This window comes from Nanorana parkeri, unplaced genomic scaffold, assembly GCF_000935625.1.
Source record: "Nanorana parkeri isolate BGI_ZX_2015 unplaced genomic scaffold, ASM93562v1 scaffold47, whole genome shotgun sequence".
NCBI classification, from domain to species: Eukaryota; Metazoa; Chordata; class Amphibia; order Anura; family Dicroglossidae; genus Nanorana; species Nanorana parkeri.
Genome location: NW_017306315.1, coordinates 2,777,334 through 2,801,936, shown reverse-complemented (window position 1 = coordinate 2,801,936; position 24,603 = coordinate 2,777,334). Strand labels below are relative to the sequence as shown.

Genomic DNA, 24,603 nt, shown 5'->3' with positions numbered 1-24,603 from the left:
CCAATCCCTCCACTGGCTTCCATCCCCTGCCAATCCCTCCACTGGCTTCCATCCCCTGCCCCTCTCTTCTAATCCCTCCTCTGGCTTCCATCCCCTGCCAATCCCTCCACTGGCTTCCATCCCCTGCTCCTCTCTTTCATACCCTCTACTGGCTTCCATCCCCTGCCCCTCTCTTCTAATCCCTCCTCTGGTTTCATCCCCTGGCAATCCCTCTACTGGCTTCCATCCCCTGCCCCTCTCTTCTAATCCCTCTACTGGCTTCCATCCCCTGCCAATCCCTCTACTGGCTTCCATCCCCTGCCCCTCTGTTCTAATCCCTCCTCTGGCTTCCATTCCCTTCTAATCCCTCCACTGGCTTCCATCCCCTGCCAATCCCTCCACTGGCTTCCATCCCCTGCCCCTCTGTTCTAATCCCTCCTCTGGCTTCCATTCCCTGCCAATCCCTCCACTGGCTTCCATCCCCTGCCCCTCTCTTCTAATCCCTCCTCTGGCTTCCATTCCCTGCCAATCCCTCCACTGGCTTCCATCCCCTGCCAATCCCTCCACTGGCTTCCATCCCCTGCCCCTCTCTTCTAATCCCTCCTCTGGCTTCCATCCCCTGCCAATCCCTCCACTGGCTTCCATCCCCTGCCAATCCCTCCACTGGCTTCCATCCCCTGCCCCTCTCTTCTAATCCCTCCTCTGGCTTCCATCCCCTGCCAATCCCTCCACTGGCTTCCATCCCCTGCCAATCCCTCCACTGGCTCGCCAGTGAATAAAGTGTAAAATACTAACAACATGCAGACTCATCCACAACTATCAGTAGAAAGGCATCATGGCACACTCACAAACCAGCATGTAAAACAACTTGTCTCACCACTAAGGACAATGACAGAGGTTTGGATACACGTCTTCTGCAGAAAATGTGAAAGCCGCACAGCTGCGCCAAGGCACCTCTTATAGTGCGGTCCTAACTCTAAACTATGAGAGTCTCCATCTTCGAGCACATGGGGGCAGAAGATTTCAAATTGGGTGCAGGTTTGTCAGGAGGAAGCCCGACCTCGCCTACTCTGTTTGCCTTTCGGTGACCCCTAAAAACACATCAGTTCCGGTGCAGCCTATCCAACCTCCACCTAACAACTGAGCTGAACTTTCTCCATCATTTCATCCCTTTACAGCTGTTACCTGTGCAAACTGTTGGCGCTATATAAACCCAGAATATTAATAATACAGAGAAAGATGGATGCTTGCTATTAGACCTAGCCCAATAGTCATAAATGCAGTGGTGTTGCCCCTTCACCCCCAAAAGCCAAGAAGTAGTCCATACATGAAACATCTTTATAGTTTTTACGAATAGCTAATGATGATTTATTTATTGCCTGAACTACATTACACAAGATTTGTTGTATTTATTCTGTAAGACGTTTCGCTGGTCATCTGACTGACTTTCTGCACTGAGAAAGCTAGTCAGATGACCAGTGAAACATCTTCAAGAAAAGGTCCAGTTGCTTTGATCTATTTTTCGAACATATATTACACAATGCTATATTTACCTTTTTGTGTCTGGATAGGTGGATGATCTGAAAGCTAAACTAGCAGCGCAAGAGGTGGAGCTAAATCAGAAGAATGAGGATGCTGATAAGCTCATCCAGGTGGTCGGGGTGGAGACAGAAAAAGTGGGCAAGGAGAAAGCCATAGCGGACGACGAAGAGAAGAAGGTTGCTGTGATCGCAGAGGAAGTCGGAAGGAAGCAGAAGGAGTGTGAAACGGACCTGGCCAAAGCAGAACCAGCTTTAATAGCGGCTCAGGAGGCTCTGAACACCCTGAATAAGGTAAGAAATTCTGTCTGCTGCTCCATGGCTGCATTATCTCATTTACTCATATGTAGTCCGCCATTATGGTAACATTTTATTTATACAGAACTTCATATTTATAGTGCTTTATAGTAGTGTGATGTAGGCATACATGTACTTAGAGCAAGACAAAGCGTAACCGGAAGCAAAGCTATGAGAGACCTGTGTGTCAGAGCTTAGGAACCGGAGGTATGAGGGTCCTGCTGTTTACAGCTTACATCTAATAGGGAAAGGGAAGTATGAGGGTCCTAATCATTACAGCTCTCATCCAATATGGAAGAGGAGGTATTAGGGTCCTAACCATTACAGCTTACATCTAATAGAGATTAGGAAGTGTGAAGGTCCTGCTTATTACAGCTTACATCTAATAGGCAGCAGGAAGTATTAGGGTTCTATTAATTACAGCTTAGATCTAATAGGAAACAGGATGTATGAAGGTCCTGCTCATTGCAGCTTACATCTAATAGGGAACAGGAAGTATGAGGGTTCTTCTTATTACAACGTACTGTACATCTAATAGGGAAGAGGAGGTATTAGGACCCAGCTCATTACAACTTACATCGAATAGGGAACAGAAGGTCTGAGGGTCCTGCTCATTACAGCTTAGATCTAATAGGGAAGACGAGGTATGAAGGTCCTGCTCATTACAGTTTACATCTAATATGGAAGAGGAGGTATGAGGTTCCTTCTAATTACATCTTACATCTCATAGGCAACGGGAGGTATGAGGGTCTTCCTTATTACAGTTTACATCTAATAGGGAAGCAGAGGTATGAGGGTCCTACTCATTACATCTTATAGGTACCTGCTGGTATGAAGGTTCTGCTCATTACATCTTGCATCTCATGGAGAACAGGAGCTATGAGGGTCCTACTCATTACACCCTATAGTTGAATAGGGAACAGGAGCTATGAGGGTCTTGCTCATTACAAGTTACAGTCTGATAGGGAACATGAGGTATCTAGAGAATATGATCAGATGACAAGTAGATATTACAAGCTTTTACCGATGTCCATTCTGCTCTCAAATATCAACTTTCTCATGTTTTGCCCTTCTAGACCAACCTGACTGAACTGAAGTCATTTGGCACTCCACCCTCAGCCGTCACCAATGTCACTGCAGCTGTTATGGTCCTTACAGCCCCAGGAGGAAAGATTCCAAAGGACAGGAGCTGGAAGCAGGCCAGGGTGGTCATGGGAAAAGTCGACGGCTTCCTGGACTCTCTCATCAACTTCAATAAAGAGAATATTCATGAAAACTGCATTAAAGCCATTCAGCCATACATGCAGGACCAAGAGTTTAACCCAGAGTTTATTGCCTCCAAATCCTTGGCTGCCTCCGGCCTGTGCTCCTGGGTCGTCAACATCGTCAAGTTCTATGAAGTCTTCTGTGAGGTGGAGCCAAAACGCCAGGCCTTAAACAAAGCCAATGCGGAGCTGGCAGCTGCAGAAGATAAGCTGGCCACTATCAAGGTCAAAATTGCTGTAAGTGACCTTCAACGTACTGTAAATGCAACTTATTGGCAAGTCCATGTCGATGGTGGGAGGGGCCGTGGCCTGCCTACTTCTTGGCAAACTGTGTATAACTGTCTACACCAGATTGATTGAACCCCTGCTGGAAGAGAGGGTGTGTCCCTCTTTCTTTATTCTGCACTCAATGTAGTCTGATCTCCCTGCTATTCAGGTTTATTTCAGCACCGCAGTAGTTTAAAACCTCCAGGAAGCAGATGCTTTTACCTGGAGCTTGCCATGTGTTGGTATCAAGTGGGAAATATGAAACCTGCACATTTAAGGCTTCATTTTTTTCCTGGTTAAGAAGAACTAACATAGAAAGCAATTTGTTTTTTGGTCCTGGGCATAATAAATGCTCATTATACTGTGTTTACAGATCGGCATACATTCAGCTGGGTGTGAAGGTCTGGCTCGTCTTCTCCGTTGCCTCTTTTGGATCAGTGAAATATTAATCGTGCCTTTTTCTTTTCAGCAACTGAATGAAAACCTGGCAAAACTGACAGCGAAGTTCGAGAAAGCCACGGCAGACAAGCTAAAATGTCAACAGGAAGCCGACGCTACCGCCATGACCATCAACCTGGCCAACCGCCTGGTGAGTCTGCCACTGCAATGCCATTGGTAATAGCTGAGACATGTAGCACAGGGTGCTACCTCCACCAGACATGGGTCAGCCAGTGTACCAAACTTGCCCGTTAGGGCCAAGCCCGAATATAATAGGTCAGCCTTGCTGGGGAAGATTGGGTGCAAGGAGGGAAGTAAAGTGGCGGATAGCCACATAAGGGACGGTATTACCATCCTTTGATTCCCCTCACCCACGTTGTGCATATAAGGAGGGACCCAGCACTCTCCTACCCTAAGTACCTCCCCCATCTGTCAGCTTAAAGGAGAATTATGAGGCGAGTGATTTTTCACTCAGCCTCATAATCAGAGCCGACCTGTGACAATGAAACTGTCACAGGTCGGCTCAGTAGATCGGGAAGTGAGCGAACACATACCGGCGCTCGCTCACTTCTCGATCTATCCGTGCAGAGAGCTGTGACTGTCACTCATAGCTCCCTGCAGGGATTCCCCCCCTCTCCGCTCCGATCCTCCAGCGCTGACTAGCGGAACGGATGGGGGAGGGGGCGGGTACAGCTGGCTCTGCCTCTAGATAGGCAGAGCCAGCTGTCACTCACGCAGCTGGGTGGATCCAGACAGAATTGTCGGGATCCGTTCCGGCTGCGGCGTCTCAGTATACTATGAGCTGTAGCTCGCGGTATACTGAGCTTTGGGCGACTGGAGGACGCTGGTTTGTGTCCTCCCGTTATCCTTAGGAGAACTATGGGGAAAAGCCCTGACCCCAAAGTTCTCCTTTAAGGCTCCATTCACATATAGCGTTTGCGTTTCCCGCACGGTTTTCAATGCGGAAGACCGCACAGGATGCAAGCGCTGAATGTGAAACAACTGCATGGATTCCGCTTGTTGGATTACAGTATATAGCCGTGAACGAGCGGAATCCGCCGGATTATCGCGCTTGCACTATTTCGGGGACCGTCTGGTTTCCGCAATAGTCTGAACAATGCACATTGAAGTGCATTGTTTCTTTTCTGTGTGGAGCGGCTCTGCGCGTATTCATACAGCCGAATACATGCGGGCAGCCGCCCCAGTGTGAATGGAGCCTTACAGAGCAGCCACTCCCACTCCAAAACTTATTTCAACGTTCAGCTGCTGTATGTTATCCCTGTAGACAGGTCTCCATTCATTATATAGGCGCTGAGCTAAAAAAATATTTAGTGCCTGGTGAAGAAATACACATGTGAAATAAAATTTTCTTTAGGTGACCCTTTCCCTTTGCCCATGTGACAGGGTGGCGACGCAGGTGCACCATCAGGAGACATGGATAGTGCGTTGTTACCCTATAACAGGAATGACGCAGGGTGTCTTTGGAATAAAATGAAAGGAACGATGGGGACCGCTGTTCCGGAGGTGTAGCCGTGTCCTCATTATAAATCGCACAATATGCAGGCAACACTTCACACCTGTCCTTGGCCTGTCTTTAATAAGTGTCTTTGTCACAGTCAGTGGCCTCATGCCGTTTTTCATTACCGCCATGAATTAACAGTGGCGTTTGTGCGGAAGCCCCTGGAGGACGGCTGTCCCTTTTCATGCATCCAAGTGTGTCAGCCATATTGTCTTATGGAAATCTCTTCATTCGCTGTTTCCTTCAGCGGGACAGTTATTAATGGAAGCTTAGAAGATGAATTCATCATCGTCCCCATGTTATGTAGCTGTAGCTTATTTTCTGCTCAGTATGTAATTAACTTTCTTTTTTTTTTTGTCTCCAACTTTCATCATTCTATACTTTAATTCATCCTTCTGGCCCCACCCAGCTTTTTCTCATCTGGCAGCCCGTTCTGTATATGTAGCATCAGATGCTTGTGCACAGAAATGGTTGCTGAAGATCATATTAAGCTGGCTTTACCTTTTCTGTGTCACGCTGTGCATCCTCAGGAACAAGTGCATGCTGGGAAGTTTATAGATTGTATTTATGTTAAGCCCCTCCCACATAATGCCAGAATGAAAGATACAGAATTATTTGTCATGATTGATTTTAGAAAGTTGTCTGCTCCTGCCACTCCTTCTCAAATGTCCTTCTTTCGGAGGTGATAGAACCCTTTAAAACAGTTATGATCAATCGAATACATATAGGGAGCCTCAGTTGTGGCCCCTGATTTCTTCGGGGGGGGGGGCGCACATCATATGCAGTGCTACAGTGGATTGGCAGAGACTGCTGATATTTAGCTGGGGATGGTCATAGACTGGTGGCATGCATCATGTGTAGCTGAAGTCTGAAGATAGGCTGCACGAGTCTGTTAGAGACTGAGATATGTTACATAAGGCTGGCAGAGATCAATGCAATTAAAGCCCCTTTTACAGATTAATGTTTCCACCACTGGCTGCTGGGGGCTGAGAGCCGCACCATGAGTACCAAATGACTGTATGAAGCCCTTGGGATGCAGGTTGGGCACCAGGGCTTTAAGGCTCCACAATCAAGCACCGTTCATTGTAAGCCTCCTGGAGAGGTCCCCCTTTTGGGTCTGGGTAAATAGCACTCTCTTGGTATTTATAAGAACCGTCCTGGCCTATACTATATTTGAACCATCTGTTTTGTATAACTTGAAAAAAGTCCTTCAATCAGTGTATGGCAGCAGCCCTAAAGATAGGAAAATTCGCTTATTTCCGGTAGACCCAACATAGTCACATAGTATTTGAGGTTGAATAAAGACATTAGTCCATCAAGTCCAACCTATTAGGATCTCATTCTAGGAGTACCTGTACCCCTGTATATTACCTGTACCCCTGTATATTACCTGTACCCCTGTATATTACGGTCCCTTAAGAAATCGTCCAAAAGTTTCTTGAACAATTCCACATTATTTGCTGAAATCACCGCCTGTGGCAGTGAGTTCCAGACCCTAACTGATCTTACTGTGACAAACCTTGTCACATGATCGACACCTGAAAACTGCTGGCCATAGGGAGTCCCTGTCACCAGGACACATTTTTTGACATGAAGCCATATTTAGACAATCTCTGCCATTTCTCTTGTCTAGGTCGGAGGCCTTGCATCAGAAAACGTCCGATGGGGAGAGTCGGTGAGGAATTTCAAGCTGCAGGAGAGCACGCTGTGCGGAGACGTCCTGCTCATCACCGCCTTCGTTTCTTATCTCGGCTACTTCACCAAGAAGTACAGACAGGACCTCATGGATAAAACCTGGAAACCTTACCTGGGAGAGCTGAAAGTAAGTACCAGTTTCACAGCCACATTGCGGCACAATATGGACGTTGTGTCTGAGATTTAGCGTTTTTCGCATTTGGTTTTAGATGGTCTACATCCAGTTCAAACTAAGGACACCTGGATGGGCAGACGTAGCACAGAAGGGAATCTGTCCAGAAAAAGCATGTTCATAGAAACAAGGAAGCCTTATATGAAGGGTTATCGTACCCAAAGTGATATGTTAGACTATATGGCCAAAAGTATGTGGGGTCCCCACCAAATAATAGAGTTCATGTGTTTCCAGTGAATTGTACTGTTACTACAGCATACAAAGAGATTGTATTCAATGGTGCTACTCCAACCTTGTGGTAACAGTTTGGTGAATACCCTGTTCTGTTCCAGCATGGCTGTGCCGCTGTGTACAAAGCCAGCTTTATAAAGACAAGGTTTTACTAGTTTGGTGTGGAGGAACTAAAGTGTCCTGCACAAAGCCCTGAGCTCAACCCTACCGAACACCTTTGGGATGAAAGGCCTCCCTGGGAGGAGGCATGTGTGTTTGCAAGATGCCTGGCCTAGGCTTCAGTATCCTGACCTCAACCCTACTGAACACCTTTGGGATAAATGGAAACACTGCTTGTGAGCCGGGTCTTCTTCTCATCTATCATCAGTATCTGACCTCACAAATGGGCACAGATTTGCATAGACACCCTCCAAAATCTTGTGGAAAGCCTTCATAGAGAAGAAGAGGCTGCTATAGCCGCAAATGGGTTCAACTCCATATCAATGGTCATAGTTTTGGAATTGGATATCCAACTAGCTCATATAGGAGTGATGATCAGGTGCCCACAACCTTTCAGCTATATAGTGTAGCTATAGATAGTAGTCGCTTTGTGGTTGCTTATAACATCTGGGGACTCCAATGTTGTGATCTCCCGGATCGGTTCCTGCCTGCATAGATAGTAAGAGCCTCCTGGAATGAAGGCCGCAAGTGACAAGATTGGAGGACACAAGTACAGAGATCTCGCAACTGTGGTCCATAAGGTTTATAAGAAACCAGTACCTGGCCCCATGGGGGTGGAGTCAGCTTGCCTGGTTGTTTTTTACCACCTGATTGTTTATCTTCCCCTATGATAAGACCACTGTCAGGGGTGTCTGCTGGCCACATAGGCATGTACACCCAAGGGATAGAATTAAGGAAAGTTTGTCCTGCAACCTGATGGTTAAAGCACACTTTAGATCAGCGGTTCTCAACCTGTGTAACCTCCGGACCCACATTTGTCCTTGGCAATTAAGTCGTGACCCAAGTTGCACTGCAATTTAATGCATGGCATTGCGGTACTGTGTTTTCCGATGCGGGGAATAGAACTGTGGGTGGAAGGTGCATTTGGGGTGCCATCCAAATGAATGGGAATGCAATTTACCTCTCACACCAGAACACGTGGTATAGTGTGCTAATCGCACCAGACTGTGTAATTAATGCACTGTACTATTGTGAATGGGCCCTAAAAAACTCTGAAAGACACACACGACCACAGACACATTGTCACACACTCACAAACATTCTCACACACACATACGCACTTCAAAATAAATACAATTTCTTTTAAAAACCACCCAGTCTCCCTATCTTACAAGAACTGGGGTGGATCCTCAGCCTGGGGTCCGCTGTGCTGGAGCTCCATCCATATGTGCATTGCTTGTACAGCTCCCTTGCACGCCCTGTAGAGGTGCCGAGAGTCAGAATGTTACATCACTCCGGTCCAGGCACCTCTACAGGACCCACGAGGGAGCTGTAAGCAATCCACTTATGGATGGAGCCCACCCCACCTAGAGCTGACATTCAGCACCGGGCAGCATATTTTGAATGGCTGCTGGGTTTGAGAACTGGCAGTGCTGCGCTAGGGGGAGGATGAGGAGCCTCTCACCTAGAAAAGTGGAAGGCACGTGGCGAACACAGGGTCGCGACCCACTTTTGGGTCATGACCCACCAGTTGAGAACCAAGGGTCTAGATAATGTCTAAAGTCTTTGGTTGGAATTACAATTTTGTCTTTAACTTCTATTTTTTTTTTTAAAACAAATCACCGGCGAGGCATTTTCTGTACCCCGCCACTGCCAGGATGAGTGTAATAAAACTCCCGCTATATAGGGAGAGGGGAAATATGCAGCTGGAGTACATTATGACCGTATTCATGTACACACACTGCCTGGCCCTTAGTATTTTGCCACCACCACTTTCTCTACAGCAACGATCTGCAAAATGTCACATTATAATGACTTGCTCCTGTGCAACGTCTGAACAAAAGGCCGAGGATGGAAATTGAGCTTTCTGATGCAGAGACGGAGCTCGCGTGTGGCCGCTCCTGGCTGATTTGCCGTCCCGGCAATATTTATAACTGTGTAGAAGGCAGCGGGGGGTCCCAGATAATGCGTTTCCTGCGAGGGCCATGCTGGGACAGAGGCGTGTGCGCCACATCTACGGAGACTTGTAAGCTGGAGTTATTGGTTGATTATTCATGAGAGGAATAAAACGGAGCAGAGGAGGGGAAATCTGCAAGAGGCTCTCTGCCGGGGGCAACAAGGCTAGTGCATTAATCAAATGTATCCAAGAACTCGTACTGCAAACTCGATTTCACTCTTTAATCAAATGGCTGCGAGACCTAAAGCTTGTCCTAGTTATCATAAGGCAAAAAGCCACAATTAAATTTCACCTTCCCAATAGACGACCGATCACTGCTAAAAGACCAGACCCATCACACCATTAAATACTCTGTGCTGCTGGAGGACTCTGCTCCTTCCTCTATCTACAGATGGCCATATGCTACTTCTTGATGAACTGGCTGAAATTCGCACAGTGGCTGCCGCTGTTGGTTGATCAGAAGATCCAAGGAGCAGGTTGGAAAATCTTCGGCTGAATCGAGCTTGGAGCCAATCAGTTGCAAGCATCGTTTGGGTATTCTGACAGCAGCTGTGGGCCACTGTCAGAATAAAATGAAAAGGGGGGGTGGGGTGGGGGGGTTTCTCCATCCATGATTATGAGCGTATATTTTCATTGTTCAGCCTGCAGGTTAAAATAAGAAAATATATACGTATTTGGCCAGCTTAACTCTCCTCTCCTGCATTACTCTTTGCTTCTGGAGTGCTCTGTCCCTTCCTCTATCTAACTCCTCTGCTGAAATACTCTGCTGGAGGACTCTGCTCCTTCCTCTATAACTCTCTTCTCCTGAAACACTCTGTGCTGCAGGAGGAGTCTGCTTCTTCCTCTATAACTCTCTTCTCCTGAAATACTTCATGTGGCTGGAGGACTCTGCGCCTTCCTCTAACTCTCCTCTCCTGAAATACTCTGCACTGCTGGAGGACTCTGCTCTCCTTCCTCTATAACTATCCTCTTATGAAATACTCTGCTCTGCCGGAGGACTCTGCTTCCTCCATAACTCTCCTCTCCTGAAATACTCTGCTCTGCTGGAGGACTCTGCTCCTTCCTCTATAACTCTCCTCTACTGAAGTACTCTGCTCTGCTGGAGGACTCTGCTCCTTCCTCTATAACTCTCCTCCCCTGAAATACTCTGCCCTGCAGGAGGACTCTGCTCCTTCCTCTATCTAACTATCTTCCTCTGCTAAAGGACTCTGCTTCTTCCTCTATATCGATGCTCTCCTGAAACGCTCCGCACTGCTGGAGAACTCTGCTCCTTTTTTATGCAACACTTACTCTATACTTCCCCTCCAGGTCCCCATACCGGTAACCCCATCTTTGGACCCCCTAACCATGCTGACTGATGATGCAGATGTGGCAGTTTGGCAGAATGAGGGTCTTCCGGCTGACCGCATGTCTACAGAGAATGCCACTATCCTGACCAGCTGTGAGCGTTGGCCTCTGATGGTGGATCCACAACTCCAAGGCATCAAGTGGATCAAGAATAAATATGGGGAAAATCTTCGAGTTATCCGCATCGGGCAGCGAGGGTAAGCGTGAGGGGATGGCGGCACACCAGTATACTGTCACGCCACGGGCACATGTTCAGGAAATAGGTTGGTTTTAGTGTTTCCATCCTGCTCATATTTGCCAACCTGTCATTAGTACACTTCTGTCAGGTCTCCTTGGGATACTTCCTCCCCTCAGCGGTGTGATCAGAGGAGATGTGAGAGGCGGCACTTCTCTCTGTCTGTCCTCGGCTGCCATTTTGTCATGGACATGGCTGGGAGTAACTGCTTATTTCTTAAAGGGAAGATGATAACGTATCTTGTACTTGTTTTTTCTTAACACTTTCCTTGCATCAAAAATACTATTTAGGTTAAGCTCATGGCTTATGATGTCCTTTAAAGGAGAACTATGGGCTCAGTGTTTTTCCCCATAGTTCTCCTTAGGGTAACGGGAGGACACAAACTAGCGTCCTCCCGTTACCCTAAGCTCAGTATATAGGGAGCTACAGCTTGCGGAATACTGAGACGCCACAGCCGGAGCAGATCCCGACATGGACGTCGAGATCCGCCCAGCTGCGTGAGTGACAGCTGGCTCTGCCTATCTAGAGGCAGAGCCAGCTGTACCCGCCCCCTCCCCCATCCGTTCCGCCAGTCAGCGCTGGCGGAGCGGGGAGAGGGGAATCCAGCCCCTCCCCCTGTCCCGGTATGTGTTCGCTCACCTCCCGATCTACTGAGCCGACCTGTGACAGTCTCATTGTCACAGGTCGGCTAGAACTATGAGGTGAGTGGAAATCACTTGCCTCATAGTTCTCCTTTAATGCCCAATTCTAGTTTTATTGTTTAAACGTGCAACCCAGGAATTATAACAATTAAAAAAAACATCTTTATCTGCAATACTCTGATCCTTCTTCTATCTATCTCACATCTACACAGCTCTATCTGCAATACTCTGATCCTTCTTCTATCTATCTCACATCTACACAGCTCTATCTGCAATACTCTGATCCTTCTTCTATCTATCTCACATCTACACAGCTCTATCTGCAATACTCTGATCCTTCTTCTATCTATCTCATATCTACACAGCTCTATCTGTAATAGTTACCTCTTATCTTCTGGGTTGAATGATGCTAGGCGTTATGGAGGTGTCACCAAGGCACTGTGATACAAAAGAATATGGACACCGGCACTCCAACAGCAGATAGAATACGTCTATTTATTCACATACATGCAAAAAAAGTAGCCTAGCACACTAAGTATGCTACTTTTTTGCATGTACGTCAATAAATAGACGTATTCTATCTGCTGTTGGAGTGCCGGTGTCCATATTCTTTTGTATTACCGTGACGGTGGCCATCCGTCGACTACCGAGCACCCATGTTACTTTGATGGATGAGCAGTCAGGAGTGCAATGGGTACATGGACTGTAACCAAGGCACTGTGCACACACAGTACAGCGACGGAGCGAAACCCAGAGATGTCGTGTCAGCGTTTCTCTTGGTACCCTGCCACGAAAAGTGAAGCAAAATTAGCTAAAGACTTGAAACTGACCAAAATAATTGGCATCCATCAATGCTCCATAGTTAATAATAAATCAGATTTTACTTTTGATTTTTGATTCAACAGAATATGTTAAGTGTTATCACTAATGAAAATGGCATGGACAAAAATGATGGGACCCTTAAGCCAATTCTTGTTCTACAACCTTTAGCGCCATTCATCGCAAACAAGCAAGTTCTATAGCCCTGCCAACAGGTAGTATGGCCGACTCTTCTTGAGCTGTCTCTAAAGGGCACCTTCTCCAGACTGCTGGAGACGACTTCAGTTCTTTTCATAGATGTTTGATAGGATTCAGATCAGGGCCCATAGAAGGCCACTTCAAAATAGTCCAATGTTGTGTTCTTACCCATTCTTGGGTGCTTTTAGCTGTTGGGTCCTTATCCTGTTGGAGGACCCACGCCTTGCAACTGAAAGCATTCTGACACTGCAGTACATTTCACTCCAGAATTCCTTGATTGTCTTGAGATTTATCTGTGCCTGGCACAGATTTAATGTTGATAGTGCCTGGTGCACATCATACAACCTTGTGATCAATGGAGATAAGATAGGTGCTCAAAGTGACTGCCGTAGATGGCGCTATGAAGAACCTCAGAGATGTGAAAATAGGTCACCAGCACTCCAAAATGCAAAGAAAATATAATTTATTGCAAATGTTACATAAGTCAAAGTTGCCAACGTTTCAGGGCCGCGCAGGGTCCCTTTCTCAAGGTGGCACAGTGATGTCACTGTGTCGCCTGGAGGAATGGACCCTGGGCGGCCCGAAATGTTGGCATTTGTGAGCTATTTGACATTATTTTCAATAAACAATTTTCAATATTTCCTTTGCATTTTTGAGTATTGGTGATCTATCTTTATATCACTGTGCAGCTCTGGGGCGGCTGTGCTGGATGCTGGGGGCCCAGGAGAGTGTGAAGCATCGGGAGCCTCTTTTGATCTCTGGCTGTGTTGGGTCCTTCTTAAGTGAAAGGAGCAATTGTGGGCTCCTTTTCTTTATGATTGTGTGACTTCCACCTCCTACTGCCTGTTATTGGGGTATTGGTCCTCGCTTCTTTCTCCCCCTGAATTTGTGGGGTTCTGCCCGGACTGGTCCGCTTGAGTGCACACGTGTCAACCTGCTTAATCGATATCTTCCATCTCCTGAGGAAGCGCTTTTGAGCGTGAAACGTCAAAACCATATGACTCCTCCACTCCGAACAATCTAAAAACCAATCATGTCTATTTTTGAATCATGTTATTATAATACTATGTTTATTCATCTAATCATGTATCTTTGATTTGGTTACTTAATAAGTGGAGTGAGTCTCTTAGGAGACATCTGATCAGCTGGTTTTCACCAATGAATTTGATCTGAAATGAATATATTTTTAACCATTATTTAATAAATAATATTTTTTACTCTTCATCACCTTGGAATTGTCATCTGGTGCCTTAAAAACCCCATGTTTCTCTCTTTGTGATTACTATCTTTATATCTATGTGACACAGATTTAACAGATTTAAGGCACTCAGTACCATGTGCCTCAAAGCAGCCGCAAAACCTTACTAAGCCTCCTCCGTGTTTCACAGTAGGTATGGTGACCTTTTCTTTGAAAGCTTCATTTTCTCGTGACTTGCCAAAATACTCCAGATTTGTCTCATCTGCCCAAAGAACTTTCTCTCAGAAGTATTGTGCCTTGCCAATATGTGTTTTATCAGATTCCAGCCTGGATTGTTTATGTTTGTCTTTCTTCTACCTTTGAGCCTACTGTTGCTAAAATAGCGACAGATGGTGCCATCAGACACTGATGTACCTTGACCTCGGAGTTCAGATTGCATCTCCTTGGAAGTTTTCTTTGGCTCTCTGTCCTCCATTCACGCAATCCTTCTGTTCAATCCGGGGTCAATTTGGTGGACTTCCTAATTTATATAACTTTTCTGTAAAAAAACCTGAATTGGAAGCTGAATCTCCGAGTGACTCACATGTCCTATAAGATTCCTCTAGATTTACCAGCTCTGATTTTATAAACTTTATTTTCCTAATAAAAACCCAATTTTTCCTTTTTTTTCAGTTACCTGGATACTCTAGAGAGAGCCCTGGGCGGGGGAGACGTGGTCCTTATTGAGAACCTGGAGGAGAACGTGGATCCCGTCCTGGGACCCTTACTGGGCCGAGAGACCATCAAGAAAGGAAGGTAAAAGCATTGACAGAAATGATGGGACCTCTGTAGACCGTCCTCACCTGGAAGGTTTCGGGAACACAACTAGTCCGGATAGTCAAACACATCTGACTATTTGACCCCTGTTACCAATCAGATACCACTCTGCAAAGAAATAGCACTGATTGGTTGCTGTGGTGTATTGTAGGCTATCTGTTCGCAAATGCAATTTTACTTTCCAATAACGCCTGAAAAGTATCTATGAATAGTACGAGCACGCATGTTATTTTATAAAACTCCTGATGCAAGTAGTGGGCGGGCTCTTGGGAGGAGTTTGCAAATATCAAAATGCCTTGATGGTTGGTGTCCGTCTGGAGGAGTGGGCGTTCCTAGGCCGCCTGTATTGGTCTGGTTCATTTTCACCTGGTTCAGTAGATGCTTCCAGTTGGGTCCTTCTGATTCTCACACAAAGCACATAGCAGGTCCTTACTCTTCCACTCCCAAAAACCCTCCTCACCTCTGATGCCTCCAAACCTTCCACTTCCTGTTTAGTCTAATTGGAGCACATGGACTCCTTTAGTTTAGGCCAGCTCCGCCTTGGAGGTCCATTTAAAGCAGAACTCCAGGCAAACAACAACAAAAAGTAATCAGATGCAATTTATATAAAGGTGTTTTTGTATTTCTGTCCATCCAGTCCTGCAATATGCAGAGCTCTGCCTTACAGAACCATCCTGTCTGGCAGGGCAGGATGCCTGATTTTTCCCTGCCGCAGTTCAGTAACACTTACAGGTCTTGCCCCTCCTTTGAGTGGACAGCGAAAGGAGAAGCAGAAGACTAATGAGCCCATCTCTCTGTCACCCTGATCTCTCTTCCCATCAGCATATCCCTTGTTAGCACTGCAGCACAGCTGATTGGCGCACTGTGCTGCTTCTCCCTCTTCTAGTATGAGCTCTGCTATACAGGGACTGCAAGAGGCCGATTCCAAGCCAGGTACAGGTCCTCACACCGCTTGTACTTAAAAATGACATTTAATGATGTATTACGATTGCAGAGTTCAACAAATAGCATTTAAACAAAGCGGCTCTTGCCGGAAAGTTTCACCGATGCGCCGTTAACCCTTCGACTCCCAAGCGGTTGTTACTGATCCTTCCATAATTTGCTGCAAAGTCACCAAAAAAACCCGGAATAGAACTGATTTAGGAATCGTACATTTCAGACAGTAGAAGCGAAGTTTACTTCTGATGTAAAATGAAGCCGGTGTAAAATATTCATGCGGCGCTTGGCATTTTCCAGACACTTTTCTTGCACCTGGCAGCTAATCTGCCCTCGCCGGCTCCAAGTGACGATCATTATGCCGCATCTTCAGCGAACTGCCACCGAGCACATGTCAGATTCCTGATACGTTCCCGGTTCTCCCCCCCCCACCTTCGGCTGTGCAGCGGCTGAGTGCGGTTCCGAGCCGGTTGTGTTCGTATATTAAATTGAGGTTTTCAACACCCCGGCTGCCTAGTGACACGGCGCGATGAAAGAATCCTTCGCGTCGGATTAATTGAAAGGGAAAAGCGGCCACACAAGTCATTTAGTGTTTCTCATTAGGGGGAAAAGCTGTTAACACGGTGACACCCATCCAGCGGCACGTCAACAGAATTTCCTGCATGTGACGATGAGTGTAATTGACCTCCATGAATAATAATCATGGGGAGAACGGGGGGAATGTTCCTCGATGATTCATGGGTGCGACGTTCCCGTCTTCACTAATCTCGCTGTCATTTCATTAACATGGCTGACTTAAAGGGAAACTCCACCTAAATAGCCAGATACGCACTAGTAAAAGGGATGCATTAAATTGAGAGATCTCATGACCGCTGAATTCTATTATCGCTCCATGAGCGGTACCAACCGCCAGACGCAGTCTCCTCCCCTGACATTTTGGCCGTAATAGAAAGTCCCAGCATACATTATCCTGCTATAACATCAGAATTGTAATAGGAACACATACCGGAGTTGTTTCTGATAAAGCAATCAAAGCTTACTGGAAAAAATCCCTTTTATGTAGGGAGTGCTGCCTTCCGTCTGCCCATCACTGCCAACAACTTCCTGGTTTACCAGTGTGCTTTGCATCTCTTTCCCTGCTGCTGGATGTGATGCAATCTCCATTTCTCAAGACTACATATACCATCATGCATTGCGTCCAGCAAGCAATGATAATGTTACATTGTTCAAGACTACATATACCATCATGCATTGCTTCCAGTGAGCAGTGATAAGGTTACATTGTTCAAGACTACATATGCCATCATTGCATTGCGTCCAGCAAGCAATAATAATGTTACATTGTTCAAGACTACATATACCATCAGGCATTGCTTCCAGCAATCAGTGATAAGGTTACATTGCTCAAGACTAGATATGCCATCATGCATTGCTTCCAGTGAGCAGTGATAAGGTTACATTGTTCAAGACTACATATACCAGCATGCACTGCTTCCAGCAAGCAATGATAATGTTACATTGTTCAAGACTACATATCCCATTATGCATTGCTTCCAGCAAGCTATGATGATGTTACATTGTTCAGACGTTGAGTTGTAGTTCATAGGCAGGCTCTGTGAGAGTGGTGACACCAGGAAGTGCAGGGCTGAGTAAAATTGTGTCAGTGCATTGAGGAAGTCCATCGTTTGGGCACCTTCAGTTTACACACTTCTAGATGGTTCTGGGTATTAGGAGCGGGGTAGAACTTATGGAATTTCAAAATAGAAATACAGAGGTTTTTTTCAGTTTTATGGCCATATATATAGTTTATTCATAGAGATGGAGCTGCATAGAGGATGTGCATAGTGCTCCACAGACATCTGCGCGGTCAGATAACATGCAGCCTCCCCCAGTCACTCTGAATACACACTGCGCTCTCCCATGACAAGTGGGCCAGGCTTGGCTTTTCATGCCATGAAACCATGTTACCGGCAGCACAGGAGTCCAGACTGACCACAGTGGCCACCGAGGCACTTAGACATTTGAAGTCAGTTCTGGACTCCGGCTTTCCGAGCAACTCCACCCAAAATTACTGAAGAACCCTGCAAGAGGGGGGACAAAGTGTATTTACCAAGAGCATGGGGCACAAAGGGCTGTGCAAACACATAGCAAGCAATTGGTCTTCAGCTTTTACTAGCCCGGAGCTGTGAAATCAGTCGGAGATGACTGGCCGGTTGGTCATTCGGGGCCACTGCACTTTGCACGTTACTCTGACTCATTTGCTGTGTTACATGTTGTGGAAAATGTGTTGGTAGTGTATGGACTGATGACATCTGTGTATGTTTGGGGAGGAGCAGTTCAGAGAAAGTGTTCTACAACTCAATAGTTTAGTTCCAGTATTCACATACTCAAAATGCAGCCATGGCGTTACAGGGCACTGGGGTACATCCTTCTTCAGGGCTCTGGGCTGATGGTATATGTTGTGATCTGTGGGATAACTGGAGCCCGTTTCTGGGTTCTAGTTCATTGGCAAAAACAAATAACCCAGAAACAGTTATCATAAGGCTCGCAGCATATAGCGTCACCCCAGAGCCATGAACAAGGAGGTACCCCAATCCCCCAAAATACGTTGGCTGTATTTTTATGTGACTAGAGATTAATCACTAAGTTGCATAACTTTTTATACTACATACACTCAGCACACACCAATGCCACTTTGCTGAAGGACCAACAACCTGACTGGTCTCTCTTGGAGTTGAGTAGTCTAGGTCCTACACACAGGATCAACGCACCGCACCACTGCAACTGAACCCTAATTCTGAGTTCCAGAGACCGCACCTTAAATGGTCTCTCTTGGAATTGAGTAGCTTAGGTCCTACACACAAGATCAATGCACCACTAAGACTGAACCCTAATTCTGAATTCAAGAGACCGCACCCTGACTGGTCTCTTTTGGAGTTGAGTAGGCAAGGTCCTACACACAAGATCAATGCACCACTAAGACTGAACCCTAATTCTGAATTCAAGAGACCGCACCCTGACTGGTCTCTTTTGGAGTTGAGTAGGCAAGGTCCTACACACAAGATCAATGCACCACTAAGACTGAACCCTAATTCTGAATTCAAGAGACCGCACCCTGACTGGTCTCTTTTGGAGTTGAGTAGGCAAGGTCCTACACACAAGATCAATGCACCACTAAGACTGAACCCTAATTCTGAGTTCCAGAGACCGCACCCTGACTGGTCTTTCTTGGAGTTGAGTAGGCAAGGTCCTACACTCACGATCAATGCACCACTAAGACTGAACCCTAATTCTGAGTTCAAGAAACCGTCATATACTGGTCATCCGGTCCTACCACATTATAGAAATACTCCTAGATCTTTGAAGTAGAGGCAGATATTTTCCTGCTCTCACTTGAATTACTCTTCAGTATTCCCATAACTGACCAATTGCCTCCTATAGCCTGGCAGGATGGCGATTACAGAACAATAAACTGTACTGCAGATATCGGTGCCTCCTTCCTCAGTTTCTGTGTCTGTTGGTCCTTTTTTAGGTTTAGAGATTCCTGGAGCAATTTTGTAGGTCGTTATGTGGACAATATCTTTGTCAGTCCTTTTTCATTAGTCCTGACAGCAACGTTCCCTTCATGGTTTGTTTCAGGTACATCAAGATTGGGGACAAGGAGTGCGAGTACAGTCCCAGCTTCCGCCTCATCCTGCACACCAAGCTGGCCAATCCCCATTACCAGCCGGAGATGCAGGCGCAATGCACGCTCATCAACTTCACTGTCACCCGCGACGGCCTGGAGGACCAGCTACTGGCGGCTGTGGTCAGCATGGAGCGACCCGACCTGGAAGAGCTTAAGGTAACCCAGTTCATGCCATCAAGCGGAAAGCGATGGTTTCACAAAAGAGCAGGGGCAGCTCTGGCTGTGCAGCTGCTATGGAACTACAAGTCTTATGAGGCATTGCAAGACTGCAACAGCCACCGGCATGGCTCCCAGAGGCAGATGGATTATGGGATTTGTAGTTAAAACACAGCTGGAGAGCCGGAGTTACCTACCTCTGCAATAGAGGATAAAATACTGTAATTCAGGATGAAGTCGGTCCCGTCTCTGGACATGCATGTGACATTCAAGTAATAGAAAAGGCTGAGAAAAGACAGCCACTGGGTGGCTTTTATGTTCATTGGTTACCTCTGTTATACATTGATAAGTAGCAGTCTCCCAGACTCTGCCTTTGGTATACAAAGTTCTTCAATGCCAGAGTTTTAAATATCACCTCCATGCTCACTAGGTCACCTACAAGCCAATCGGAGCATGTGCAATCCAGGCAGTGTATTCCCTGGTTATAGTACCACCCCCTCGGAGCCTACTGCAGCCCCTCCCACAAGGATAGGCACATGAGTGACAAACGCTGCATTCCCACCCAGAAACACTGTGAAACGTTTGCTAAATTTGCCCGAAGGAGTTAGAGCAGCGGTTCTCAACCTGTGGGTCGGGACCCCTTCGGGGGTCGAATGGCAATTTGCCAGGGGTCGCCGAGAGTCTCCAGCTATTTGATAGCGGCTCCCGGCCGCCCGGCAGAGAAACACTTTCTCCCGGAAAGGTTTAATCTGCTCGATCGAGCAGATTAAACCTTTCGCTGCGATCGTTTTTTTTAAATTTCTGACATCGCCGTAAGTCAGAAAATAAATAAATCAGCATTGGAATGCATAGCTACATTCCTATTGGCTATTTTCACTTTGCAATAGCAAACTAGCGATTGCACCCGCCCACTGCTGCTGTCAATCAGCAGAGGGGGACCTGTAGTTCTCCAACAGGTCCCCATCTAGTGATTATCATCATTATTATTATTAATAATAATAAAAGCTGACACCCTCGGCTTGTGTTATATGGTTTGCCATTTTAGCTGTTACATTGACAGTGGTTCTCAAGCTGTGGGGTCGCTGTGTGATTTCTGCTGTGCTAGGTGAGAGTCCTCCTCAGCCCTCTCCTAGCGCAGCAGTGTCAGTTCTCCCGCCAGATGTCGCTGCAGCAGCCGCGTCAACCCTAAATTTTACCGTTGGGGGTCACCACAACTTGACAAATGTTACCAAGGGGTCCCAGCCCTAGAAAGGTTGAGAACCACTGAGTTAGAGGAACCCGGATTCAAGTGAACTCTCAGCAAAGCTACAATGATTCTGGGATAGCATTGGCATTCCAGCGAGGGTCCCTTTAAGAGTACAAATTCCTAACCAGAACCTGCTTCAGGGATTATACCGGAGCGGCCCGATGTAATTAATGCAGAAGTTTTTCCATTTGATTTTTGGGCGAGTAAGATGAAAACTTTCTCGGTAGACAGCCGGACGGGACTAATTTCTCTTGGTGTGCGCCTCTTATCTGCGGTAATCAGGTAGCAGGCGGGGAGCTCAGGAGAGATAATGAATTATTCCTGTCACTGCTTTCTTTTCTTTTCTTTTTTTTTTTTTTTCATTTCAATACAAACACTTTCAGAAGGACAAGCCTGCAATCAGCCTCCGAAGATGTTGCGATTAAGGCTCACGTAGCAAACAGACTTGATTTAATGGGGAGCGATTCCGTCCTCTCGGCTCTCCTGATTTTATCGCCTCTCTTTCTTCTGCCGCCTCGGTTTTTTGTTTTTTTTTGTCTCCTGCTAAAAAACTGATGAAAAGTTTCTCTTTCAGGAATCGGGAGACGTTACACTGTAATTATACAAAGTGTTATAAATCACTTCATCGGCTTGTCAGTCTCCGTCTACTTGATATGACATGTGACAGAGCACGCTGTGCATATTAAAGGCTAACAAATGGAGCCTCTCAGATGGCTGCCAGCTTTAGTATCTCTGTTTAGATGCAGCCAGAACTGCATGCGTTACCCGGGCTTGTATGCAGGGCTCTGCTCTGTCCGTGACATCTTCCTGATGGGTCTAGTCAGTGCAGGATGAATGGATTTTTCCTAAATAGTCCTAAAACAGGTCTAAAGTTTAGCTGAAGTCTTCTAAATGTATGCCAGACGGACATTAGATAGACATTTACTGTTTAGTAGTTTTGCCTTTACTTTCCTGTTACAGCATTTCTGTTAGGTGTCCAAATATGTCTGTTCAGCACCAGTATTAGATACAGTGCAGTCCCAGCACTCCGTAACAGACCTGGTCAGGCACTCCCCCTTTTCTGCAATACAAATCTGCATGAAGACACTTGTGCTGAGGGGTGTGGCTGTTACTCAGCTATGCCAACACAGAGCACTGCCTCTTGCTCCATGCAATTTACCTTTTTGTACACTGCCTGTCGCACATATGCCCGGCAGTGTGCACTCCAGGCTCATTCCCAGCATCTGTAAGTTGCTGAGAATGGAGCTCGGTGCTGGGACAATATAATTGCGGCTCATTTGTGCACCAAAGTAGCGCGGAAGAAGAGCAGCAGAAAAGTCAATGGCAGCAGGGGGAGTGTGGACCTTGCATCGGGGAGTGTGGACCTTGCATCGGGGAGTGTGGACCTTGCATCGTTGGAGGGCGGACCCATGGGGTAAGTATGTCATATTGTATGCTCTTCATTACTTGCACAATATGGCGAGAGCTCCACCCACCCAGGGAGTTGTACAAAGCCTTAATGATCCGTATGCAGAGGGTTACTGGACTGCATGCCTGGACGTTCTGGCACCATTCAGTTTAATGATCCGTATGCAGAGGGGTATTGGACTGCATGCCTGGAAGTTCTAGCACCATTCAGTTTAATGATCCGTATGCAGAGGGTTACTGGACTGCATGCCTGGACGTTCTGGCACCATTCAGTTTAGTGATCCATATGCAGAGGGGTATTGGACTGCATGCCTGGAAGTTCTAGCACCATTCAGTTTAATGATCCGTATGCAGAGGGTTACTGGACTGCATGCCTGGACGTTCTGGCACCATTCAGTTTAGTGATCCATATGCAGAGGGGTATTGGACTGCATGCCTGGAAGTTCTAGCACCATTCAGTTTAATGATCCGTATGCAGAGGGTTACTGGACTGCATGCCTGGACGTTCTGGCACCATTCAGTTTAGTGATCCATATGCAGAGGGGTATTGGACTGCATGCCTGGAAGTTCTAGCACCATTCAGTTTAATGATCCGTATGCAGAGGGTTACTGGACTGCATGCCTGGACGTTCTGGCACCATTCAGTTTAGTGATCCATATGCAGAGGGGTATTGGACTGCATGCCTGGAAGTTCTAGCACCATTCAGTTTAATGATCCGTATGCAGAGGGTTACTGGACTGCATGCCTGGACGTTCTGGCACCATTCAGTTTAGTGATCCATATGCAGAGGGGTATTGGACTGCATGCCTGGAAGTTCTAGCACCATTCAGTTTAATGATCCGTATGCAGAGGGTTACTGGACTGCATGCCTGGACGTTCTGGCACCATTCAGTTTAGTGATCCATATGCAGAGGGGTATTGGAATGCATGCCTGGAAGTTCTAGCACCATTCAGTTTACCAGATCCCATACGCTGGTGATACTCGTACATACGCCGACGTTTTCATACGACAACACACCGTACGGGATTTTTGTTTTTGATATAAAATATTTGCTGTGTGCATTCGGAGGTGCAGCTTAGGAATCAGGAAGTGTAACATTTTTTGGATGTTCAATGCTTAGAGCAGTCTACTCCTGCACCGTACATACTGCCCAGAAGGTTTAAGGGTCACAATTGCTCGCATTCGATCATATATGTGGGCGCACATTCCAACTGTATCCTCGTATTTTATTCCGTATTCCTTTTATTTTTCTTCCTTTAGTGAGTCATCCTCAGCGAGTATTGTGGAATTATTTGTATTTATTATTGAACTCTCTTTCTTTTTATCCAGTCCAACCTGACCAAGGAGCAGAACGGCTTCAAGATCACCCTGAAGACCCTGGAAGACAACCTTCTGTCCCGTCTGTCTTCCGCCTCCGGGAACTTTCTGGGGGACACCGAGCTGGTGGAAAACCTGGAGATCACCAAGAAGACAGCAGCAGAAATTGAAGAGAAGGTAAGGCTTAATCTTTGGGCCCTAAAGCGAAATAAACGCAGCCGGCGTGCTTCCCGGTGCCATGTCTTCCCTAGTCAAGTGTCCTGATGGTGACAACAGTGGACCATGCCTGCTTAACATGTGTTGGCATGGCCACTTCATTGGAAGCCCATGTGATATGGTAACAACGCAGGAGCACAGCTGAGAGAAAGGGATAGGGCATTGTCACCCTAGAGCAGGAAGTGCCTGAACACGGACATTCATGGCAGGATCACTAAGGATTGCTGAACGATAGCTGGAGATTGAAACTGAAATAATACTAAGCAATTAAAGCTTCGTGATTGGGTGTATGCCTGATTGAAGTGCTAGTTCCTTGGAGCCGGTAATCCAGAGCAACCAATCAGAATTCACTCTGCTGTAGTCAGACCAGGACAAGGTGAATTCTGATTGGCTGGTATGTCTTACCATACTCTTTATCAGCCAAGGCTGGTAGTATGTGACCTGACTGCAGTGTTTTTAGTGGGGCAGCTGTAGTGACAAATGGCTGCTGCTTGTATGAACAATGATGGCGGGATTCAAAGGGAATTTCCACCTTATGTGAAAAATAATGAATGCACACATCTTCATAAAAAAACAAAATAAGCATTTATTATTATTATAATTTTTTTGCATAGGGGTCAGTAAAGCATTGCAACCATGATCAGTAGATCGCAGGTGCAATGCTCTGGTACCTGCAGACTGTTCCTCCAGTCCATGTGTGTACCGAGGTATTGACATGCACTAACATGGACGGGAAGAAGTGTCAATGGACTACAATTGCAGTGGCGTCACTGCACTCTTATGCCGTTGAAACTAGTTCTTCTTCTGTGGTGGCTGGTGGGACATTTCTCCATTTACAGATCCTGTCAAAGGATCTAGTCTGGG

At 46.4% G+C, this 24,603-nt stretch overlaps 1 protein-coding gene across 1 annotated transcript in view; it reads left to right on the top strand.

Annotated features, from left to right (window-relative positions):
* Window positions 1–24,603, top strand: part of DNAH9 (dynein axonemal heavy chain 9) — a 121,174-nt gene that overhangs the window by 63,880 nt on the left and 32,691 nt on the right. The window contains exons 29-36 of the mRNA XM_018573472.1: window positions 1,551–1,811; window positions 2,891–3,316; window positions 3,816–3,935; window positions 6,937–7,125; window positions 10,826–11,061; window positions 14,628–14,750; window positions 19,347–19,551; window positions 23,536–23,700. Coding sequence (XP_018428974.1) covers window positions 1,551–1,811; window positions 2,891–3,316; window positions 3,816–3,935; window positions 6,937–7,125; window positions 10,826–11,061; window positions 14,628–14,750; window positions 19,347–19,551; window positions 23,536–23,700 — 1,725 coding nt within the window. The remainder of the gene's footprint in view (window positions 1–1,550; window positions 1,812–2,890; window positions 3,317–3,815; window positions 3,936–6,936; window positions 7,126–10,825; window positions 11,062–14,627; window positions 14,751–19,346; window positions 19,552–23,535; window positions 23,701–24,603) is intronic.